Source organism: Lissotriton vulgaris, chromosome 3_1, assembly GCF_964263255.1.
Source record: "Lissotriton vulgaris chromosome 3_1, aLisVul1.2, whole genome shotgun sequence".
In the NCBI taxonomy this organism is placed as follows: Eukaryota; Metazoa; Chordata; class Amphibia; order Caudata; family Salamandridae; genus Lissotriton; species Lissotriton vulgaris.
Genome location: NC_141689.1, coordinates 725,257,265 through 725,276,473, shown reverse-complemented (window position 1 = coordinate 725,276,473; position 19,209 = coordinate 725,257,265). Strand labels below are relative to the sequence as shown.

The 19,209-nt window shown below is 44.9% G+C and overlaps 1 protein-coding gene across 1 annotated transcript in view; it reads left to right on the top strand.

Annotated features, from left to right (window-relative positions):
* KCNN2 (potassium calcium-activated channel subfamily N member 2) overlaps nucleotides 1–19,209 on the top strand; it is a 553,541-nt gene that overhangs the window by 515,446 nt on the left and 18,886 nt on the right. Inside the window, exon 6 of the mRNA XM_086963017.1 lies at nucleotides 2,195–2,322. Coding sequence (XP_086819143.1) covers nucleotides 2,195–2,322 — 128 coding nt within the window. The remainder of the gene's footprint in view (nucleotides 1–2,194; nucleotides 2,323–19,209) is intronic.

Below are 19,209 nucleotides of genomic sequence, written 5' to 3'. Positions count from 1 at the left end.
TCTTTGCATCATTTTTTAGTGCAGGCAGCTGCTGAATAAGGTGCCGGCAGGGGGAGTTGTGAGCCGTGGTGAGAGCAGTCACCTGGTGCTAGGTCTCAGTAGTGTTCAGGAGACTGAGAGCTGTCGGCTGCAGGTTTCTGCTTCCTGATGCCCAGTAAGACCAAGCACTGACATGGGGTCAGCCAAAGCTACAGCAATTACAGAGTACTCAGAGGTCAGGAAGGATTGGGCAGACGGAGGCATCAGGAGGCTGGTAATGGTAAGGAAAGAAGCATGCACCGTATCAGGATTCCTTCTTTTCCTCTCATTGGTTGACCATCTGAACAGTCAGCAAATGAGAGGAGGAGGCAAGGAACTGGGGACTAGGTTCAACGTGGAATCTGAGATCAGGGCATACCGAATGCCCTATATAACTCATGGAAAAACTCTAGATGTTGACAGGGCATGCTCACTCTTTCTCTCTCTGTCTCTCTCTCTTTCTCTCTATCTGGAGAGAGGTAAGCACACAATCTTTCTCTTTCCTCTTACTTCGCCCCCGCTACCTCTCTCAGCAAAGGTGAAGCCGCTTACCACTACATGTGTCTGTGAACTGCTGTGCTGCGCTCTGCTTGGCAGATTCCGCAACTAGAGAGCAGCAGAAAGGTCTGTCAATTCTTTCCTCCCCCTTCACTGGTGGGGTCTCCACTCCCAGTGTTCATATTAATACCCTGTCCCTAAATTTAAATAGATGAACTGTGTATGAGAAGTGGTAGGCTGAACAGAATTTATTTTTCTGGAATTCTGCTTCTGGTATTTTCTACTGAACCGCGCAATGCGCGTCGAGACTCTTCCAGTCGCTAAAATCATGCTAAATACTGACTGTGTATTCCTTTCAAATCACTCGACAAGACAGACTTTTATCATGATTTTAAATCAGCTGACTTGGATCCAGCGACACCTCAATTTGATAGCTCATCCCTTCACCGACATTTGAAGGGTATTTTTTACAATTAGTCTGATTGTGGCACAAGGTGAAAGAATGGTTTGGAGCTGAGCTAGATCCTAAGGGGAGGGGTCCTACTGAGCATCAAGAAACAGGACACAAACGAGCCGTGTCCCTCCTGTATACTGAGACTGATTATAAACATGTATGTAGTGCACGTGTTCAAAACCATCTCTTGGCACTCTTTACTGCCCATTGAAGTCAAGACGATGTATAGAGAAGCTGGTTTATTGAATAAGCAGCTTTTTCGGGATCGCCTGGATTTCATGTCTATAGTTTCATATCGAATTTCTCTGTAGGGAGAATTCCTGCATGCTTGCTGTAGAGACTACTTGCCAAGTACTCTTTTCACTGACATTCTTTGGTGAAAAGAGCAGAACTCAAGGCCATTTATTGTTTGCAACAGTATTAGTAATCTTCACTTTACCAATGGAAAAATATAAAACAACCCGCGTTTATCGTCCTGGCTACCCATTTTTGGTCACAAAACGTCGGCTTGATCCTTTTGGATATCCCAGGTCAGTGGATACCTTTTCGTTTCTGAGCCAAGATGTCAACGATAACGCTCCAGTTGATAATTGTTTCGATACCTTGCTTGAGTTGTGGAGAATTAAAGATAGAGAACAAACTAGTACACCCCGCCCCCCCCCACCTGAACCCTTGCATCACCTGAAGTCGAAAGGATGGCCTGGACTCGCTGGTTTTATTTTTTATTTTAAGTATAAAACACTTTATTGATGAGCACTGCTCAAATATTGACAAACAGTGGTACCATGTGGCAGTCTGTCTTAAATAAGTTGTGGTGCTTATGAATGACTGGTGGTGCCAAGCCCCGGCACAAATTAAGAACTGCTTCCCAGAGAGTCAATTAAATATCTATATCATATCTTCCACTTCTTGGTTGTCAGAGCCATGAAGCGACACAATGGCAGAAATGTACTTCACTAACCTAGCATCCGTTCCCTCTGGCGTTGTAGTTCTCGTTAGCGGGTTTCTGTGTTTGCTTGCAGTCTGACTGAACGCCCGATTAATAGCATATTTGATATTGTCATTGTGAAAGGTACAGGTTGTCTTTTTATATTTTTCTCTGATAAAGCGAAAATTACCATAACAAGACATTAATGAGAAGTCCTTTTGTTGCGAAAATATGTGGAAACTGTCTTTATAAAAGATGCATTCATTTACTCAACCGATGGTGACATGTTTTAACAGGTGAAAAATGCTGCTGCCAATGTACTCAGGGAAACATGGTTAATATACAAAAATACAAAGCTGGTGAAAAAGATAGATCACGCAAAAGTAAGAAAACATCAACGCAAGTTCTTGCAGGCCATTCATCAGTAAGTGTCATTTAAAATATATATTTTTCGTTTCTGCCTTGCCAATTGTTGTGTTGTTAATAACTAGACAGGCCTTTTAATGTAATCTACTAATAAGTTCTTTAAAGAATGACCTTATATATATCAGCAATTATCTTTCAAGGAGGTTTTAAATATCACACTGTAACATTGCATTACCACACTCTATGACCGTGATAGGAAGAATAACTTAGCTGTGGTGTACCGAGTAACGAAACTTTACCTCTCCCCCCCCACCGCAAAGTTCACTGAGAGGGGGGTCGCTCCAGATCCAGCCAGGAGCGTTAGGGCCAGGAGCCCAACCGCCATAGTTACCCCACTGGGTCATCTTCGCACTAAAATGTGTTTTTTCAAGCAGAGTGGAGTGGACGTACCCCAGGTTTGTCAGGAAATTTGTTAGCTACAAGGCCATTGGTGATGTCATGTTTTGCTGCCCCGCATCCTCGTATTCGTTAGCAATCTTCTGCAGAAATTAGTAATTCAACTTTAACCATATAAAGTTAAATGTTATTTTTCTTTTCAGTATTTTAATGGTTGGTATGGTTTAAAAGAACCACGTTGTGGGAAAAATGTACTCTAGCTTCTCATTTTCCGCATGTCCATCTAATTTTACAAAAATGAAAAGGAAACAAACTGGAAAGGGCCACAAATGCAGAGCTTGATTGCATTATAGAAGTTAGAGCGCAAAAACTCCCAGGCAGTTTATGTTACAATATTGTGTGACATTTGTAGAGCGCATAACGTACTAGAGATTACCTTCCAAAGGTAATCTTCGAAAACCTGGGGTTGAGAAGTCAGCTAATTACTTTAATGGTTACATATTAAAGTGAGACCCACTGTTCCTGCGTATTTAAACAGCTTACAGAAAATCTTTCTAATAATACCAACTCTTTATTATTTTTATAACACCTGGCAATTGTCTTACAATGCAACTTTAGAGATATTGAGCTATTCCCCACCATGGTAAATGTCCCACAGTTAACGTCAATTTTAATTGGTAAAGCAGCTTGTATATGTGTTTTTGTGTCAATTTAAGAAGTTCATGTTGCTTTAAAGAAAGGTGATATTTTGAAGCATGAATGCGCGTGGTGGGACCGAGTGGGCTCTAAGATGGGTGTTCTGTGAGACCTCTAAGTTGGACCCCTGTTCTCCTGCTACGAGGCAATAGAGAACCGTCTGGGATCGTCTAACAACGAGAAGAAATTGTCAGCCCTGAGGTCATTTTAGTGTGCATCTCTGTATACAATGACACCCCCACTCTAAACTAAGCCTATTTTGCAGGCCCCAAAAGTCACCATTAACAAGAGGTTCACAATTCCTAGACTAACAGTGATTGGTCAACTCTGTAATTAGTTATGAATAGTTGACTGGTACTATGAGTACTTTCTCAGGTTTTGTGTCACATCCAGAGTACAAATAACATGTTTTTCATTGTTGCCTCACAATTTTCTTTGCACAATTTGATTGAGCCTAACATGTTATATGTTATTTATGTTGAATCATTTAGTACAGTTCTGTCTTATATGTGCATGTATAGACAAAAAGTACAAAGTGGCCCTTTCATATTTATTTATTTTGTGGATTTATTGAGCGCATACGAATCATCCCCGAAAGGATCTCTCGGCGCTATACAAGGAGAAAGATCGTGAGGATATATATTTAAAAGAGCCATGTCTTCAACAGTTTTTTTTAAATTGGTTAGTTCCCTGCAAGACCTGAGATTTTGTGGAAGCGTATTCCAATGGCTGGCTGCCAGATAGGAGAAGGCTCTACCTCCAATACATGCCTTCAGTATTTTCTGGGTACACAGAAAATTAGAGTTGCTGGATCTCAGTTGTCGGGCTGGCTGATACCACCTGAGTTTATTCCTAAGGTAGGCCAGTCCCTTTCCCTGTAGCGATCTAAAGACTACACAGAGCATCTTGAAGATAGCTCTCTTTCTCACCGGGAGCCAATGTAGCTGATGTAGCAGTGAGGCTGATGGAGTCCTTGCTGGTTTGTTGAGGGCAAGGTGGGCCGCCATATTCTGCACTACCTGGAGTCGAGATAAAAGATCTTCCCTTGCTCCCACCAGCAGCGAGTTTCCATAATCCAGTCGACTCACCAGGAGTGACTGGATAAGGGTCTTCCTCGCCAATAAAAGGATCCAATCGGGACGATTAGCTGTGTGTCGTCCGCATATGAGATAGTTTGAAAACCATGGCCCCTGATGATATCGGCCAATGGGGTTATGTACACATTAAACAGGGTCTGACTGAGCACAGATGTGTGTGGTACGCCCTTATCTACCTTGACGGTTTGTGATACGAACGTATCTAGTTGGATACTCTGGGTACGCCCTGAGAGGAAACTTTTAATCCATTTAAGGGCCCTTCCCTGCACCCCAATCCCCCTCAGTCTGCCTAGCAGCGTCTTGTGTGAGATGGTGTCAACCGCTGCTGACAAGTCGAGGAGGACTAGGATTACTGGGGTCCCGCTATCTAAAGTCATCCTTATGGTATCCGTCACCTCCAACAGTGCAGCCTCAGTGCTATGGGATGCACGGAATCCAGACTGGGAGGGGTCCAAAAGGTTGTGCTGTTCCAAATAATTAAAAAGCTGTTGGTTCACCAGAGTTTCCAAGACCTTCGAGCAGCAGGGGAGAAGAGAGATTGGCCTGTAGTTCTGTAGGGCGTTCGGGTCTGCTGCCACCTTTTTTAGGAGTGGCTTTACCCGCGCACTCTTCCAATCATGTGGAAAAATCGCCATATTATATATCTTAACAAAAACCTCTGCCAAGACTGTGCTGAGAGTTGCCATAACAGCTGGGCGTGCCGGGTCTAGTGGCAAGCCAGATTTTACATGGCTTATAATAGGGGCTCTACTTGCTCTCTGGTTATCTTAGTGAAGGTGTACAGCCTATAGGGCAAGGCCAGTTCTTGCAATAGGTTTCCAGGTAGATGTTCCTCACCTGGATCGTATAATGTCGACCCAAAGGACTGATAGATCAGATCGATTTTGCTGGTAAGATACCTGGCTAGATCTTCACACCGGTCCTGAGGAGGGGGGGGGGCTTCCTTACCGGCCTTGGGATCTGTAAATTCCTTCAGGATCCTATAAAGCTCCCTGGAGGATTTATCAGCCTCGACTATGCGTACACCCAGATATGTCCTTCTTGCTGTGTTACAGCTGTTGGGGTAGGCTCTATGCGATGTCCGGTATGCTAATTTTTCTGATACCTCCTTAGTTTTACTCCATCTCCTATCTAGGACCCTACATAGGGACTTTTCCTTTCTACGGGTATCTGAATACTACGGGGGCTGCCCTCTCCTGCGTTGTGGCCCTTTTCAGAGGGGCTACAATGTCTAAGGCTCCCTGAATTGCTCCCACCAATCCATCCCATGCAGAGTTAGGATCAATGTCCCTATCCAGTGGGGGGGCGGTGAACGCCTGATAGAAGGCTAGGGGAGTGACTCTTGCCCATGATCTTCACAAGTGTTTCTGGCTATATGTTCGCATTACTGGGTGGGAAGATGGTAATTAAAAACTTAAGGCCATGTGATCAGTCCAGTCCAGGGGTTGGGGAGGTTCAACCGCCAGGTCGCCCACGTTGGAAAAAATAACGTCTAGCATGTGACCTGCCCTGTGAGTGGAGCAGGTGACCCTTAGCGATAGCTCTAAGGATTCCATTGATGTAATAAGGTTAGCCGCATCTAAGTTGGAGGACAGCTCTAAATGATGATTCAGGTCACCTATCAGTAGAAATTTTGTGGCCTTCAGAACATGCGGTGCCAGTCTGTCCAAAAGTGCAGTCAGGAATTCCTTATTGCTGCTTCCAGGAGGATGATATACTAACGCCCCTGTCCATGCTGTGACCTGGGACTGCTCCACTCTAAATATTAAGAGCTCCATATTCACCGAGGACACCCTGTCTAATGTCCTAATGTAGTAAGGGTGCCGTATTGCAATAGCCAATCCTCCACCCCGTTTATCGGGCCTGTCCAACGTAGTGACCACGTATTCATCAGGGAATGCTATTGCTAATGTTGGCGTCGCCTCTTGATTAAGCCACGTTTCCGTGAAGAGGCATATATCCGGCCTTCGCTCCTCAAGTAAGTCCCATGTCTCTGTAGCATGTTTAGGGATGGATCTGGCATTCAGGTACAATCCATGGATGTCAGGTATATGTCTGACCTGCCCTGTCCCCCTAGTCTCCCCGCGACCATCACTGTGCGTCCCCTGTCGTTGTTGTTCTGCCTGTGTACAGTCATGATGATCGCGAGGGGAGGGGAGTTGTTTAGTCCTGGCCCACCCACAGTTAAAACATCTAATGATCCTATTTGCCCTCCTACTATTATATTTACCAGGCTCTATCTCTCTCATACAGGAAAGTGTATATCTGTAGGCTAGAAGTACCTCTCGAGTGTAACAGATTTGGCTCCCTGGGGGGCGTTGGAGTCAAATTGGCAACATTTCCTGGCGTCTGGCGGCGTACCGGCGCGGACGGGCGCATGCGGGCTTGCCTTTGGCACGCCTTCGGCGCATCCGCTCAGGAGCTGGAATTTATGGGGGCAGCGAGTTGAAGACTAGACCGCCAACCGCCAGGCTAATAAACAGTAAAAAAGACTTTCTGAGCTCTCTCCACTCAATCAATCGCCTAATGAAATTTCATGAAATGTTGTAAGTTGTATTACATGTGAAAATGATTTTTGAAAAACATTGTGAAGAAAAACAAGGGCTGAGACAGTTAAGTTACTGGGCCCTGTATTTAAAGTTATCAATTTTTGAAATAATACAGCTAGATCAAGTTTTCTTGCATGATTAAAGAGGCCCAATCTAGCTGGTTAACAAGGGCCCAACCACGTTAAATGTATACTTTTAGAAGGTTGGCATTTACTTATTGTTAGATTTGGGGGTCTCTAGTTGGCACAGGTAGGTACTTGTGATAAATAGGGACCCTTGCTTCTAGTCAGGGTAAGGGGGTACACTCCTCAAATGACCCCTGCTCACCCTCTTGGAAACTTGGCACAAGCAGACATGCTTATCTCAGAGGCAATGTGTAAAGCATTTGTGACCACATACAGTAACCCAGTGACAGCACTACAGATGTACACCACACAGATGCATATTAAAAATAAGTATTCTTTATATAGACTTAACACAAGACCACAAACAACAACAATCCACTATACTATATTTAAAATGGTAGTTTTAGCTTAGTTCAGTTCAGTTCTTAAGATGCAACACTTTAAGTCAATGTACCTTACGATGCGTGACTCTTCCACAACAAAAGTGTTGCAACGATGGAAATGCGGTAAAGTTCCGGTGCAAAGAAATAAAGACGTGAAGATCTTCCAGATGCGGCACGCTTCTCCGATGATGCGAGAAGTCTCGGTTCAATGCGTCAACTGCAGCGGCGACACCCTTGTTCAGCGATGCAACGGCAACACCTTCAGCTGCGGCACTCTGCTCCAACGTTTGCCAGACGCTTCCGCACAATGCGACAACTGGAGTGGTGACACCCAAGATGTGACTGTAGCAGCTCTGACGGCGGCACGCTTCTCCGTGGATGCAAGGCGCTTTTCTCTATGTGGTGCAATGTGACAGCTACAGCGGTGACATCCACGATGTGACAGCGACACGCTTCTTCCTCGTTGCAAGATTCTTCTCTCGACGCGGTGCAATGCATCAGCTACAACGGCAAAACCCTTCTTCGGAGTTGAGATGGTAGCAGCTGCGTCGGGGCACGCTTCTTCCTCTTTAGTCGCGCTTCCAGCTCCTTGCGACACGCAGTCCCTCAGAAGGCCCCAAAACAGCAGCAGGCACTTCCAAAGAACTCTGGGGAAATGGGGTTTGAAGTATGTTGTCCCTGAGACTTCAGCAGGAGGCAAGCTCTGTTCAAAGCCCTTGGAGATCCTTCACAAGTTGAAAATAAAGCACACAAAGTTCTTTCTCCTTTCTTTGGCAATCAGGCAACCACTGCAGGCCAATCCCCCAAGCAGCACTTCAGCTTAGGGATAGTCTCTCCTCGGTTTCTTCAGGTTCCTCTCCTCAGCAAAGGTTTCTTCTTGTAGTCCAAAAGTGATCTAATTTCTAGGGATCAGGGTCCCAATGTTTATACCCCAAAATCCTTTGCCTTCTGAGGGCAGAGGGGCCTTTGCCCAGTCCAAACCAGTTCTGGAACACTCTGTTTACATGACTCCTTCTTTCCTTGCACAGTGCAGAGCAGAGACATCAGACGCCCCACAGGAGGTGGAGCCAGCATTATGGAGGGAAAGCACAGCCTTAGAGCATTTTGTTGACATGATTCCTTCTCTTCTTTCACTGTGCAGGGCAGAGACATCAGCCGCACCCCAGGAGGTTCAGCCAGCATTGTGGAAAGCAGGCACAGCCCTATTCAGGTCCCAGGTGCTACTCCTCCCACCCATATACATGCAGATCTCTCTATTCACCACTGGACTGACTCATTCTGTCTCCTGGAATCCCCAGCCCTGTCACTCAAAAACACCATACAAGGAATACACAACCTAGCAGAGGCAGGCTTTAGATAGTTAGACAAGAAAACACCTACTTTCTAAAAGTGGTATTTTCAAACACAGAATGTTAAAACCAACTTCACTAAAAGATTTATTTTATCATTCTGAGCCCAGGCATACTAAACTCGAATTTCTACCATGTTCCCTGAGTCAGTTAGGATTATACGATGTAATACACTATCTGCCCATTCTGGCCTATGGAGAACAGGTAGCCTTGCAATAGTGAAAAACCAGAATGGCTGTAATTCACTATTAGGACATGCCACCCACACCAGGGCATGCCCTACCTTATACTTACAATGCACCCTGCCCTTGGGCCTACCATAGGGGTCTCTGATATGAAGACAAGGGAAGGTCTAGGGACTGGCAAGTGGGTGCACTTGCCCAGTCAGCATGGCAGTACCAGACTGCACACAGGCTCTGCAATGGCAGACCTGAGACACACTTTTACAGGCTGCTTCTGTGGGTGGCACAACCAGTGGTGCAAGCCCACTAGCAGCATTTGGTTTACAAGCCCTGGGCACACTCAGCACACTGTACTAGGGTCTGACAAGTAAACCAAACCAGCCAATCATGGAATCACTAATCCATACCTCAATTTACAATAGGGAGAGCATATGCACGTTAGCACTGGTCAGCAGTGGTAAAGTGCCCAGAGTCATAAAACAGCCAACAACAGGTCAGAAAAATAGAGGAGGAAGGCAAAAAATTTAGGGATGACCCTGCAGAAAGGGCCAAGTCCAACACTTACTTTAGCCGTTTTGTGCATGCCTCTGCTCAGTCTGAGTTTGGTGACAGCTGGACTGTGTGTATTCCTGCACAATAGCCACACACAAAGGAAACTTCACACTTACACCTGAATAGGCTGTGTCATGTGCTCACACAAAGGGCTGCATACCCCCCTGTAGTGTGTCATCTGGAGCCAAGACGTCTATGCACTACAAAGCTTTCTTTGAAGTCCCCTCACTTTAAAGGCACAACTTGGTATAAGTTACTGACCTCTGACACCATGACTTGAGAACACTTCTGGATCTGTAAAGACTTTGCCAGGAAGAACTTTTGTGCTGCTGAAAGGACTGCTACTCTGCTGGACTCTTGCTTTGCTGGACTCTTACCTTGCTGAGCTACCAGCTGTTCTCATGCAAGGGTAAGAAGGATTGGGCCTGCATCACTTGAACCCAGAGTGACTCCAAGGGCTTGCTAGCTTGCCTCATGGAGGCAAGTCTCAGGGACATCAACAACTTCAACTCATTCTGCTACAGCACCTAGACCTCACTTACTGCAAGTCTTGCCTTGCCAAGTGGTGCCAACACAGTACTGGGCCCTTGGAAGTGAGTATAAAGTGCTGCCAAAACCAGAACCCACACATCCTCATCAGAGCAGTCGCATCTTCACCTTGGCATAGGTTGAAACCTGCGCATCCACTTCAAAACATGGAACACAGCTGGTTTATCACATTCGGAACCAGCTCGACGACTTTGAAAGCAACGCTTCTCCTGCTGCAGGAACAGTAGCCGCACTTCGCCTTCGCAACCAGCACCTCACACTCAGAACCGACACATTGCCGCCATTGAGTGGGGAATCTCAACACATCTGGCCCAATGCTTGTCTCTACACTGGCTTGTTGCATTGTCTGCACCACGCATCTTCTTCGATGTCGATGCAAGCCCAGATCAAGGTACTGTTGTTTTGCGGGCCTAAGTTTGTCCCTGTATCCGGCCCTCACTCCATCCCGGTTGGCCTGAACTTTTGACTTTGCCCCGGTCCAGGGCAACCAGATATCCCATTTAAGCGCTTCTTGTTTCTAAGTGCTATTTTACATTTATTCTGGAAAAATTAATACCTCAACGGCTTCTTGTTTGATTTTTGTTATTTTAGTATTGTTTATATATAAAATGATTCTCTTTTTTTCTAACTTGGTGTGGAGTCTGTTTAAGGTGTTTTCACTGTGTTACTGTTTGAAGTGTTGCACACATACTTTACACATTGCCTCTTATGTGAAGTTTGAAAGCTCTGTTCCAAGAAGCCAGATGGTGAGCACAGGATAATTTAGGGTGTGGTGTGACTTACTCCAACAAGGATTGTGGTTCCTTCCTGGACAGGGTACATGCCTCTTTCAACCAGAAACCCGATTTCTAACACTAACCATCACCCTTCTAAAAGTGGGACAATTCAGACTATTCCAGGCACCCAACACTATGAGGATGGCTTGGGTGGCAGATATTAGCCCTTTTTTTATTTATACGTAATTAATAAATGACTGTTTTGTGCTAATTTCTAAATTTGACAGTGCCACCATGTAGCAGACTGTCATAGGGTGCTGACAATTAAGTGCAGGTGCTGAGCACCGGAAACTACTGGCTCAAATTAAGCACAAGGTTGACATTGAACAGCAGCACTGGATCAATGAGTTGCGCAATGACCTGCAGAAGATGATGGATATTATTGAGGTGGCAGTACATGGAATAGAGTACCATTTAGAGGGTCTGACAAGAAGAGTGCTTTCAATTGAGACACAATATGAGGAGCAAAGAGGTGACCTGCGAAAACTGGAGAAAGAGGTGTCTTATACCTCTGATGGGGTTTGAGACCCGGAGACATTCAGGAGCAAGGCCACGGGTGCCCCATTGAGACTGGAAGATAGATTTGATAGTACAGGGATATCGGGAAAGAATCCTTTTTTGGGCAGCAGGAAGGAGGTAATACCTATGCCTCGGCAACATTTTGTGTCCCTTCCTTTGCCGAAATTACACAAATAGCCCAAACAATGACACAAAATTATGCGTTGTTATACGAAATGCCAATCTGACATTTTTACTTTTTTAGCAACAATAATGGATGCATGAACACATTCCATGCTGAAAGAAAGTGCAGAATTGCACTTGGCACTAGCAACAGCCACTCCTGTTGAGTTTGTTTGAATTCTTTCCATGTTCCAATAGGATATTTACTTGAATGAAGTTTCAATTACAAATGTGGCTTAGTTACATAATCACAGGCATTTAGCATAAGAATCATAATGTGGAACTGCAGAATTTATAAAAGCTCACACTAGTGTAAATAAACAAAATTTTTCCCAGGCCTGGTTATAATAGATCCTGGGAGCTAACCAAGATGATCAACTGAATGTAGTGGTGAAGGCCAACAAACTATCTAACAATACAAAGAATAACTGAGATACTGTTGGTGGCATAATGCTTGTGGTGGTTAGTTCAATGGAGTGTAGAGACTAGATTCTCCATGCAGCTGTGCAGAAGACCTGCCGATTTATGTATTTATAAAGTTTTATTTAGCGCGACATGACCCAAGTGGGTATTAGAGTGCATTACAGGTGATACAAAGTAAGTAACATGTGAGAAACAGTGGTTCAAAGTGTGAAAAACAGCAAATTGCAGAAAGTAACCCCAAAACATAAATTCAACAAGGCAAATAATATGCATATGGGAGGAATAAGAGTCCAGGATAATGCAATTAGAGAAGCCATTTGTTCATAAAAAGTGATTTTACTTCTCTTTTGATGATGGGGGATAGTTGCTTATTGTTGTTTCCCGACTTAAACCCCAACATTTTGGTCAGGGAGAGAGAGTTGATTATTAGGAAATGCTTTTTGTCAAATGGTGTTGTTGGACTATCTGGCTCAGCTGAAGTTGAATCACCAAAGAAATACCAGGCTTCCTGCTGGGTTGTAAAGTAACTTAGCTTATAAAGCGCCTGGTTACAATAGCCAGTGTGTCCCCGCGCTGTACCGCTGAAGAACCCATCCTGGCCTGCTCATGTGAGGCGCCCACTCCTGGGCACCCCAAGGTGAAGCCAGGCATCCTTAGCGATTAGGGCCGGTGTGGAGATTAAGCAAGCTATTGCCCAGAGTTGCAGAGTGGGACCCATGATTAGAGTAGGCACCGTGGCGAGAATTATCGGGTCCGTGGACAATGAGATCAAGACCCTGCCGTGACGCGAATTGAACCCTGGTCCCAGGTCAGATCTCGGCATCAGGGTCTGCCGCTCTAACCAGTGAGCCACACTTCTCCTTGTCCACACTTGTCTAAACAGTGATTCAGAATGACTTTGGGCTACATATGGAACTTCCTTGTGCCTTCCAGGAGGACGGGACAGTTGTATATTGTGGTGTTGTGTATTTATTTCTGGTGGGATTGTATGAGTTGCTATGGGATAATGTAAGCATCGAGAATGTGGGTGGTTGCCAGGGTGGAATGTAGACTGCTGTGAGAGCGGTAGTTAAAGCTAGCTACTTGGTGGATGAGGTCTCTCTAATGGATTCTACAATAAACCTGCGCTAATCACCAATCCTGAGTGAACTGTCTCATTTCAAGAAAGGAGCATTACCACATATATCTCTGTGATATATGCACCAGGGCTGCCTCCCTGGGAATGGAAAGGGATGACACGTCTGTTTAATTGTACATTTTTCGTTAATCTTTACTGTTGTCTCTCGCTTTCTATCTCTCACTGTGCTCAAGAAGAGCATCTATGAATGCTTGGAGTAGCTCTTTCTGCAATTGCTTAATTGAAACCTTTTGCAGTAGAGCTCTTTTGAATAGTTAATCTATTGTCTTCTCTTGGTTGGGGGGGGTGTATGTATTCCTTTTCTTTCCCAATTTGTGTCCTTTTTTCTGGGGTCAATATTGATATTAATGTTTAGTTTAATACTACCAATAAACTGTTTTAATAATAACAAAATTAAAAATAGTGTAAAGGATTCCATCTGCTTTTAGCTAACCCCTGCACCATGTGCTTTTCCTGTATCTGGATTTTGAATTCTACTGACATCTGACAGCTACTTTGCTGTTCCAGCCCCCATAGGCTTCTGTTAAGTTGATTAACTAATATCCACAGCTCCTTTCAGCTGGCAACCACTTGGACGCCATGTCAGTCCATTGATTTTTGTTGTCAGTAATGCTGCAAATAGGGTCGTGCCGTGCAGAAGTTGCTCTATCAGCCTGACTGCTCTACAGCACAGCGGTCCTCTTTCTGAATCAGAACCTGTATGCTTGGGGTTAGAAAAATCCTTTTCGAAAATGTGCATGTACTTTTTTAATACTCTAGTGACTCTAGTGTCCTATTTATTTTTATTTTTCAGTTTTTCCCATGTACACTTATTGAATTCAGTAGGAGGCCGTGTTAGCTGTTGCCCCAGTAGACATTAACTGCAATAGTTGAACCCAATTTTCGCCACTTCAACTAGCTAATTTTTTTTTAACCATTTTATGAACTTGGTTCTGACTTCATATTATTTATTATTTTACCTACATCACTGTTTCAGTTGTATCTTTCCTGAGAGTAAGTCCTGACCTCGGTTCATTTTATGTAAAGTTTACACTTGCATGTATTATTTGATTGACTTCTGCATCCTTGTTCCCTCAAGGTTTATTATAGAACTTTAGCTATCGCAAACAAATACGTCTATGGATTCAGCCTGAAAGAAATATTTCAAACAATGAGCATTTCTCAGCCTCGCCTCTTCTTTTGCAGTTCTATTGCTTGTGTTCAATGTGTACCTTATTGTGAACGTATGAGTTATTTTCCATTCATATTAAGAGACAGACTGGGAAAACAAAAGCAACCCTGGCAAAAAAGCTCAAACCAGCCCCACTCCCTTCCTCTGCTCGCATGATCTCTTTCCATCCATCCATTCTCTCTGTCCTACTCTCCTCTATCTCTTCTACATGATTTATTTTTGTCTACCTTACACCTTCGACCGTCCCTCTCTTTCTCTCTGTCGTGACCTGGGGAAAGTGACAAAGGCACAAGCGGCGTCCCTTGGCTTTCAAATCCAGCTTCCTCCAGCCCACCAGGGAAATGTCCAGTGAAAGAAAAGGCCTGTCCTGGTCTTGATCATATTCAGTCTGTTCATTTTTATCTTTCCAAATTGTGGATGAAATGTGCTGTTAAAAAGAAAAGGATTGTTATGCAGCTGTTTATACAGGTGTTGGAAAGTGGATTATTAGTAGTGATGAATATGAGTCTACCACTGGCAATAAGGCCACTTACATAGTCTAGGGCTCAGAATAGGTCTCAGAAAATGATTCCCATTCCCAACCCTTAGTAGCTTGGCTGCAGGCAGGCAGGTTTAACTTCAGAAACCGGAATGTAAAGCATTTAAGAACACTAGTTCTGTAAATAAGACACAACACAAAATCAAAATCCAACACCAATTCATAAAAATAGGAATCATGCTTATCTTTTCAATTACACTAAAATGAAAACAATCCAATGTAGGGATCTGAAGTTATGAATTTTTAAAGATTTAGCACTATTTGGCACACCGAAACCTACAGCACCTATTGGGCCATCTGTTCATACTAGACCAGGGCAAAGTCAAAGTTTCAGGCCAACTGCGATGAAGCCCTGCAGGCCTACCCCTTGCGGTAGGCCTTGTTCAAAGTTTTTACTTTCTGACTGAGAAACTTTTCTGGAGCTTTTTCTCCCGGGGTCCCTCGAGGTTCTCCACCAGTCCAGATTCGGTGAGGGTTCAGCAGCAGGCCTTTCGGCGAGCTCCCAGTCAATCTTATGGAAGTCAGACATCTGACGATTTACGGTGGGATGAACCAGAGTTCCAGCCCAGCTTGAGGTTGAAGGTAGGTGGCTTGACTCTCGCGGTTGATCCCGGTCAACTCTTCTACTTTCAGACGTAGAAAGTTTTATGGCATTTTTTCACCCGGTGTCCCTCGATGATCAGGCCGGATTGGGCGAGGGTTCGCCGACTTGGGTTTTGACCAGCTGCCAGACAAACCCTGGAAGTCAGACCGACGGAGCTTTTCAGCAGGATGAGCCTGGAGGGCAGGCCAGCTCATGGTTGAGGGTCGCCGGCTTGGCTGACCAGGTCTATTCGGTCCACTTATGAAGCTTTTTCCAAAGTTGCTCAACACTTCTTCAAACCTCTGGAACTTCTCTCTGAAGTTCCTTTGAAAGTCCCAACGTGTCCAAAACTTACTACAAAGGTCTGAAGCTCCAAGATGGTCCTTTAAAGTTTGAGAATTCCCACAATCCACTTGGACAGAACCCTTACAAATTCACTTGAGTCGCTCCACACTGGGGATTCTTGGTGATGATGGTTCGGGTGAGCTCTGTTAACCTGTAGCTTGCAGGGAGTCCACTATTTAGTCATTTTGAAGCAAGTTAGGTCCACAGGGCTGAAGTTGCAGGTTGTGCTGCAGGCACAGTCAGTCAGAGTGCAGGGCCTGGTTGGTGCAACTCAACCTTCTTAGCATGGGCCGTTCTTCTTCCTCTTGTTTCAAGCAGCAGATCAATCTACTCCTCTCAGATAATAATTTGTTGTTCCATGGGTCAATCAGGAGGGAACTCCTGTCCAATGAGGTGAAGGGAACACCCCAGAGCATGACCCTTCCCTCCCTCCAGAGTGTGTCACAATGGTATCCCACAAAACATTATTTCTCCAAAATTCAATATGGCTGAAGTCTCAGCAGAGAGACTAGAGGTGGCTAAACCAACCTACAAGAGGGCTTCTCTTCATAGTCTCCCTCACCTTGGCATATGCACATTCCTTCCTTAAGCCTGCCATCTGTCTGGTTTCATAGGAGATTGGTGTAACTGGAGCTGGATTCTTCTGCCTGTCCCCTCCTTTCTTTGAAGATCATGGTTTACAACCCCTCCCTCTTACTCTGGCATTTCTGTGCAGTATACCCCTCTCCTCCAAGGATGGCTCCTCACCCCTGGTGCTACTTATTACTTTATCAAAGCATCCTTGCTAATCCACTTAACTCTGAGCGATGGGAGCAGACCACTTGAAGGCTGAAATTTGGCTTACAGACTTAAATGTCTTATAACTTATGTTCTGTATATTTTAGGATAAATTCAACAACAGCATGTTGTTGGATTTATCAATACCATTCTCCCAAGTCCTTGAATGATATTTTCTAAAGAACCTTGTGTTAGTTATTTATTAATAACTGAATGTCATGTTAACCTACGTAAAAAGTACAATTGCTGGAGAGAATGCAGAACAATGACATACAGAGATCTGGGCCTAAATCCATCATTTTTTTGCTCACCATGCCATTACAGTTCGGACCCAGCCATATGTAAATCAGTCCAGCCTTAACTGCTAGGTCAGGTCCTCCCTGGACTGGAAACAAGCATCCTCGGATCGTTTTCGGGCTTTCAGCCCTCCTCAGCCAGGATAGCTTGACTCCAGTGGCATGGAGAGCACGGGACCCACGTCTGTGGCATACCCGTCCCACTAGAGGTGACAAATGCAAAAAGAACAATTGATCGACAGAATGCAGAACAGTGACATACATTCACCCAAGTACAGAGATCTGGGTCTAAATCCATCATTTATTTGTTCACCATGCCATTCCAGTAAATACGGACCCAGCCGTATGCAAGTCAGTTTTGACCCTGTGCCCAATGGGAAAAGTCCAGCCCGAACTGCCAGGCCAGGACCTCCCTGGACTGGAAACAGGCATCCTAGAACCGGTTTCGGGCTTTCAGCTCTCATCAGCTAGGATAGCTTGACTCCAGTGGCTTGGAGAGTACGGGACCCACATCTGTGGCATACCCGTTCCACTCAGGGGTGACAAATGCAAAAAGAACAATTGATGGACAGAATGCAGAACAATGACATACATTCACCCTAGTACAGAGATCTGGGCCTAAATCCATCGTTTTTTTGCTCAGCATGCCATTTCAGTAAATATGGACCCACCATATGCAAATCAGTTTTTACCCTGTGCCCAATGAGAACAGTCCAGCCCGAACTGCCAGGCCAGGTCCTCCCTGGACTGGGAAAAAGCATCCTAGGACTGTTTTTGGGCTTTCAGCCCTTATCTGCCAGGATAGCTTGACTCCAGTAGCGTGAATAGTCCGGGACTCACGTCTGGGCATACCCATCCCACTCGGGATGACAAATGAAAAAAGAACAATTGATGGACCGAATGCAGAACAATGACATACATTCACCCCAGTACAGAGTTCTGGGCCTAAATCCATCGTTTATTTGCTCACCATGCCATTCCAGTTCGGTCCCATCTATATGCAAATCAGTCTTGACCCTGTGCCCAATGGGAACACAGCAATTAATTTTCATTTTTTAACAGTGTATCTATAAAACATACCAACTACATCGAAAACTCTCACAGTCCTGACAATCTTTCCAATAATTTCCCTGCTACTGCTCATTTTACTACTTCTTTTACTATTCCCTCCCAGTCTCCCCTCCCCCTAAATGTGATCCTTCCTGGCACCACAACCCATGTTTTGCCCTCTCTATTGATGAGGTGCCCTGATCCTGCACCCTCAGTGACCAGCCCCACCCACACAAACTAAGCAATTATCCACAGTGAACACAAATTTAAAGCAAATTCATCTTATAGCAGTGATCTCTTTCAGAAGCTCCTGGGCTTGCTCTACCCGTGTGAATAAGTGGAACTTCCCTTTAACCTGCACCCTTAGCTTTGACTGCTGTGCAGTGGATGCCTGTGCCCCCGCTGCTTTAAATAGCAATAAAAGCTTCACTAATTATTTGCGTCTTCGCGCCGCCCCTGCTGACATGTCTGAGAAAATCTGAAATTATGTGCCCTCATCGATAGCAAATTGTCTCAGCTGGATTGGTTTTGACACATTTTTTTAATCCTATCATCAGAAAAGTTGACTAGAATTGTGCGAGGTTACTTAGAGTTTGGAAAGGGGTGTGCCGGGAACCGATGGGCCCTGGTCAATGTTAGATCCCCAGCCTGGTCCGGGAGCACTTTTTGGTCAAGAAAACCTTCAATTCAGTGGTGGTTTATTGGACCCTCGCTCCCCTTGGGCACTCCTACTATACAAAGATTTGAACGGTGTCAGGGATTTTCTAGGTCTTCCAGTTTTGACTTGAGAGCGATCTTATCTGCCGTCACTTCATTAACTTTCCATATTGTGGAGCTTATCTGATCCTCTAGTTGAGCGATCCTTGATTCTGCCTCTTTGGGCCTTTTCCGGGAATCCAGCAATAGACGCCTCTATTTTTTTCCAGCCTTCAATGTAGAGTGGCAGTCTCTTGTGCCTGGGAATTTTTCAGCTCCCTAATTTCCTCCAATATTAGGTTCAGCAGCTCTTTCACTTCCATCTGTTGTGAGCTGACCCCTGAGGAAGGGACCTCTGACTTCTCAAGTGGATTCTCCATCCTGTGTCTTGATGGTTCCCAGCCCTTCTCTGCTACAGCACCCGGCATATCTTGAGATATCTGCCCATTCTCTCGCAGCTGCTGTCTTTGGGATGTTTTCCTCAATTGAGACTAGTTCGGAGAAAGGCTGCTGAGCGGCTGTGATGCATAGACTTAAAGGGCAGAGTACAGGATTTCCTTCCACTGGATCTACTAAAGCAGAGGGTATCGCAG